The 6,046-nt window shown below is 41.7% G+C and overlaps 1 protein-coding gene across 1 annotated transcript; it reads right to left on the bottom strand.

Annotated features, from left to right (window-relative positions):
• Positions 1 to 9: 9 nt before the first annotated feature.
• Positions 10 to 6,039, bottom strand: CSUI_011039 (3 exoribonuclease domain 1 domain-containing protein). The gene is made up of 4 exons (XM_068071140.1): positions 5,578 to 6,039; positions 4,214 to 4,264; positions 3,165 to 3,215; positions 10 to 2,545 (listed from the first exon to the last, which is right to left on the bottom strand). Exons 1-4 carry the CDS (start codon positions 5,782 to 5,784, stop codon positions 2,498 to 2,500), a joined length of 357 nt encoding a protein of 118 aa, XP_067916884.1. The 5' UTR covers positions 5,785 to 6,039; the 3' UTR covers positions 10 to 2,497.
• Between the last annotated feature and the right edge of the window lie 7 nt (positions 6,040 to 6,046).

Here is a 6,046-nt window from a genome sequence, read left to right on the forward strand (position 1 = left end):
TCTGTTCAGTCTCCCGGTTCTGTCGTCCAGTCTCCGGTCAGCCGTGAACGGCGCAGTCACCAAGGAGAAGAGGACCTGATCCCGCCGTTTTCCATTAGATACTTGTGAAGAATTTTTTCTATTCACTCCCTTGAGAACATAGAGGGATAGCGAGAGAAAAAACTCAAGAAACCGTCTTTGAAAGCGAAAAGAAATCCAAGGAACTCTAGAGAAAACACACACAACGGGGTGTGTGTGCATGGCTTGTCGATCTGCGGCCTTTAGGATAGCTTCTCGTGATGGGGACCCGGAGGAGAGAGAGAAAGGATGTTATGGACGGTGACGCAAAGAAATCGACGGAACTTCCGGTCTTTTCAAGAATGAATGAGAGAAGAATATCGACAATGGTGATGTCGATGATATCCAAAATGGATAGTCTGTTTCCTGGTCTTTTCTCTTCTTGCGTCGTCAATCTTCACTTTGACTTTGGCCTTCTCTCCTTTCTGTCCATCATCCTCTAGGGCCTGATGACCGTCTTTCCTACTAGTATGCATTTCCTTCTTCATTCTCTCTTGGGAAGTCATTAAGCTGACTTAAGGAGAATAGAACAGAGGAGGGGAGAAGGAAAGTCACGTAAAATAGAAAGAGAGATGGATGTATGGCTGATAAGCAACAACGCATACACTCTATGATCCGTCACTTCGCCTCCGTATTGATTTGGATGCATTTTTTCTCCTCCTCTCTTGAATATGTAGCTTCTTGGATCGTAAGATGAAAGAAATTAGGAATGCATTCTCGGCCTCTCCCCCTCTATCTACCGTGTAATCTTTCTTTCTGTTGTTCTTAGAGAAGTTTTCTCCTTTCATAGATCAAGAAGGCAGTGAGTGAATAGGGACAGTAGTGCTTGTCTATCTAGAAGTCGTTCCTCTCCAGTTCACTGCCTTCTTGTTTCACGAGAGGAGGAAACTTCCCTAAGAAAAAGAGAGAGATAACACGGTAGAGAGAAGGGGAGAGGTCAAGAATGCATTCCTAGCGGGCGAGGATGTCTCTGCTGTTATGTGTCTCTTCATAGGGGTGTCGTATCTCCTTCACCATGCCTATCCTTCCTCCGACCGCACATCCACTCCTTGTAAGCGAAGGAAGGAGGACTGGAGGGAAGAGAGATGACTTGCAAGAGCGAGAAGTCTGTCTCTTGTTTCTCTTATCTCGGTGCACGGTGCACGAGAGATAGACAGGTAGGGAGTTCGTTGTCCATGCATCACTAGACACCGATGGAAGCTCATTTTCTCTCTCAGGCTTGAAGGAGTGAAGGGATAGGTAGCGCCAGTCACTCTCTTTCTCTCAAAAGAAAAGACACATCGAAGAAGAATGAATGACATGTTTCTCGAAAGTCTTCTTTTTCTCCGTGATATTCATTCACTGCAGAGAATGAAGCAAAAAGAGGGACTTTCCATGAACCTCTGGTTGTTTTCGTTCTTGTTTTTTTCTCTCAAGAAGGAAAAAGAAGAAAGAAACGAAAAGATTAGTTCCAAATTTATCGGTCATCATGGACAACTCCAGCCATGGGAGAAGTCCGAACGTCCTGCAGAGATGCGGAGCCCGGGGAGAGAAGACAGGTCTAACATACAAGGATTTCTTAAAAAGACCAAGAGAATCCAGTCAGCAGAACGGCAAGAAAAGTCTTCTAGATATTCAGGTATCACCCGTCTCCTCCTTCACCATTCCCACCCGATCAATCATGACCCTACATATATACACATGCACATAAATATACATACACATATAACGTATCCTTACATATATACATACACAACCGGAACAGAATCTTTTAGGGGCAACAGGGCCTTGTCTCTTTCTCTCTGTTGCAACTTGAAGAAAAAAGAGGAACAAAAGGAACAAAGTGTGAATGATAGCTGATACAGTTGAGGATGATTTAAAAGAAAGAAAGAAACGAGAGAGAAGAAAAAGTAGATCTCTGGTATTGTGCCTTGTCACCATTGTTTCTCTCTCCTCACAAGAGAACACACGGTCTCTTGAGGTGTATATACACCCCCTAGAACAGACGAAGGGGACAGAAGAAGAGGAGAGCCGAAAGCGAAGATAGGTAGAAAGATCTGGGAAGAGAAAAATCAAGAAAAAGAGAATGATTAAAGCGCAGAGAAGGAGACCTTTCCTCTCTCTCTGTCTTAGACAAGAAGAGACCAGAGATTCCTGTCTCACTTCTTCTTTCTTCCTTTCTTATCTCTTGTGCTATTCACTCCATTGTATTGTTTCTTTCATACTCTTCTCCCTCACTACGTCCCTCTGCAAGTTCACGAAAGAAAGAAAGAAGAGCGAAGAGAGAGAAATATCTCTCTTCTTCATAGAAGACAGACACCTCTCTTATCCTTCTGCCTTCTTCTCCTCCTAAGTCTATGAACAGACGACATGTTTCTCAAGTCTTCTTCTACCATCAAGAAGCCCTACATAGATAACACGAGGAAAGAAGAATCTTTCATTGATCTCTTCCACAGATTCTTCATCGTGAAAGAAACGCCCGACGTGTCGCTGTCTCTCGAACCGTTGCCTAAAGGCAGAATAAAGAGAAAAGAAAGGAAGAGAAAAAGAGAGAGAGAGAGAGAGAGAGAGAATTGAAGATAGGCATCTCTCCTGTCGAGATGAGTAGATAGAGACGAAGAACTTCTCTACGTCGAAGGAGACACCAGGATATGTCTGTAGTATAGGTAAGCCTAGGTGCCCCTCTTGAAAAGAAACTCTATAAGAAGAGTTCTAATGCTTTATAGGTGTACGCAAGGAGTAGATCCCCCTGTCTACTCCATACACATCGTCAGGAGAGGAGAGAGGTATATCTAGATGAATGCCAAGAAAAAAAGAAAAGTACTCATATGTATCTCTCTTCATTGTCAAGATATCGGGTAAGTCGATAGAGATAGATCAATCAGTTCCTTCTATACTCCGTACGCATGCATAGACGTGAAAGCACTTCTATCGACCATCTGTAGAGACAGATGTGATGGCTAGAGAGAGATATAGATACCTAATCATTACGCATATATACAGAGAGAGAGAGAAGTAGGATAAATCTCTATGGAAGGAAGGTCGGATATGCTTATGAGTCTCTTGTGAATTTCTTCTTCTTGTTCTTTTCTTCTTCTTAACGTCTTTTCCCTCTTTCTTCTTCTTACCTTCATTGCCTCGGCGATCTCTCGACAACCACTCCGACACGCTTCATACATCTAACAGAAAAAGAAAGAAAGAAAGAGTGAGAAAGAAAGAGAGAAAGAGTGAGAATTGTATCTAGAAAGTGGTGGGTGTGTAAAAAAGGATGAAGGAAAGCATGAGACAGCGATAGACAAGGAGATATATATATATATATATATGACATAAGGAAGACGGAGTGAGACGAGAGACATGGCGTTGTCGTTCTTCTTCTTCTCCTCCTTGTGACTCACACACAAGTCTAATAGAAAGAAGAGTGAAGAGAAAAAACAATGGCGTCTCCAGCTCAATCTCTTGTCTCTTTCTCTTGCTTAACACTAGGCGTATCTTTCTATACATATATCATACATCTCTGCATGTATATCTGTCGATCTACATAGATATTTGAACGTATTGTATATCTCTGAATATATATGTAGGTAGATGGACAGATAGACTGAAGAGAGATAGACTGAAGATTGGTAGATAGAGTAAAGACCGATAGATAGATCAAAAATAGGCAGATAGATTTGAAAGAGGCATCCTGGTTGGAGTTGAGAAGGATAGGTGCATTAAAGATAGACAGAATGAAAGTAGATACGATTGCTACATAGATAGGATGATGACTGATAGGGGAAGTGACACGTAGTGAGAAGACTCGCGTGCTAAGAGCAGAGGAGTGATGAGGCTCCAAGAAGAATCTCAAAAAACAAGAAAAGAAGATGAAGAGGCATTCTGGCAAATGTCCTTGCATATGATATCTTCTTCTTGATCATCTACGGAAAGAGACAAGATAGAGGAGAAAGAAAGATTTGAATGGAGAACAAAAGACGATAAAGGTGAAGAAAGGAGAGCAAAAGGGGGCAACTCGTCTTATAAACGGAGAAACGAGAGATGATCTACATCATGATACTCACGCACTCACTCATTCACTTCAGTGTATACACAGCAGACGCATCATGCGATCCTTCCTATACAGCCACGAAGATAAAGAAAGCAAAAGAGAAGAAACAAGAAGTCAAGATCCACGCCTTACCTTCTCGAAAGCAGACATCGAGACTTTGCTATTCATTTGCATCAAAACAATCTGAAAGAAAAAAGAAAGAAAAACACCACATAGGTATAAGAGACATGAGGTGTACGTACAGAACACACCTTCTGCTCTCTATGCGTCGGTCATTATACCCATACACAATGAATGAGAGAGTAGATGAAAAGCAGTGGAAAGAAAACCCGCCTCTACACATGTATGAACATATATGAAGAAGAAAATGCATGAAAAGGGACGTAAGAAAACGCCTACGCATACTTGTATAGGTACATATGAACATAGGTATGTATGAATAATGTGTATGTATGTATGTACGTATGTATGTATATGCACCTGTACGTCAAACCTCCGTTGTCATCTTCGTCATGGGAATACATGGATATCTACATGTAGGTCAAAAGAGACGACTTGTAGAAGAATTCCATAGATAAGAGAAGAGCTGTCCTGCGCTACATTTCTCACTTCTCTAAAACAGACACGCCAGATATCTTTCAAACTCACATGTCTACATATATTTGACTTCATATAGAGCAATGTGATGATCCATCGTCCTATTACAGGTATCCTAGAAACCCCACTAGGAGAATGCATGCACACAGATATACAGATATAGATACATAGCATAGAAACGTCCATATATATGTCTACATACGTTCTCTTTGAAACATCACCATACATGATAGCTACCGCCAAGATGGAGAGAAGCATATCTTCGCTCTTCTATCTAGCGTTTTTCTCCATGAGCTAGATAAGAGAAGACACGAAACGCATATGCCCACCTATCTGTCTCCCTGTGTCTCCTGTGTATCTACCTTGTTCATATCTTCTGTCTACTAGAATGGCTATCTTCATGTCTCTACACCTACGCCAAGAAGCAACAAAACTCAATAAGAAGAAAAACAGCCAGAAGGGAAAAGCACATCACAGCGGATAGGAGCGGGGAAGAGACAAACCGATCAATGCATGTACCTATCCTCATCTATCCATCCTTGATCTATCGTTGACCTATCTACCTGTAGTCTATCTATCTATCTATCGGTCTCTATCTCTATAACCAACTATCTATCTATCTGTACATCCATCGAAACATCTATCAACCTATCTATCTGCCTCATCTCCATCTATCTATTTAGGCCTATATAGAGTTATCCTTGTACAGTGTCGCATCGGCAGGTAGGTAGATAGAGAAAAGTAAAATTCTCCATAGCTCGACGTGCATCACACGTGGAGATACAAGCCAAGCTCTATAGGTAACGGAGAAACGAGGGAGATACCTCGTGAGCTAGCTAGAGGTGAAAAGTACATAAATAGATAGACAGAAAGAGATAGATAGATAGATTGCCGCCTACATCTTCGGAGGAAGATAGCAAAGCAAGTGTAAGAGTAGGAGAAGCTGTCTGGAGTTCTGATCGAGAAGGGTCGAGTAGAGAAATTTCTGATTTCTGTAGATAAGCCGATTGAACCGCCACAACCAAATCCTTCATAGCTATACCTAACAGAAAAAAGAAGATCATTAAACACCCCACCAAATAGACATGAAAACAGATGAATGACATAGAAACTTCACTTCTTCTTCTTCTTCATGGCCCCTATCACCACCTGTACATACACACCGGCAAACACCCGCTTCGATCTATTTCTAAAAGAAGAGCCGAGCTGTTTCTTCTTTCTCCCCTATGCATTCGTAGCCGTATAGTTCTACTTATATTGATCTATAGAACGAGCGATCCTCGTGTGTAGAGACCGATCTCTACCTACACGTATGTGTAGCAGCTGAAACTCATGGGAAGATGTAAAAGAAGAAGGAGAAAGAGAAGA

The sequence above is a fragment of the Cystoisospora suis genome (assembly GCF_002600585.1).
Source record: "Cystoisospora suis strain Wien I chromosome Unknown contig_9407, whole genome shotgun sequence".
Lineage (NCBI taxonomy): Eukaryota > Apicomplexa > Conoidasida > Eucoccidiorida > Sarcocystidae > Cystoisospora > Cystoisospora suis.

Coding starts and splice junctions, on each gene's coding strand:
- CSUI_011039 (XM_068071140.1), bottom strand. CDS start 5,784: ATGTCATTCATCTGTTTTCATGTCTATTTGGTGGGGTGTTTAATGATC. Junction 4,265..5,577: donor TGCTATCTTCCTCCGAAGAT/GTAGGCGGCAAT, acceptor TTTTTCTTTCAG/ATTGTTTTGATGCAAATGAA. Junction 2,546..3,164: donor AGATCGCCGAGGCAATGAAG/GTAAGAAGAAGA, acceptor TTCTGCCTTTAG/GCAACGGTTCGAGAGACAGC.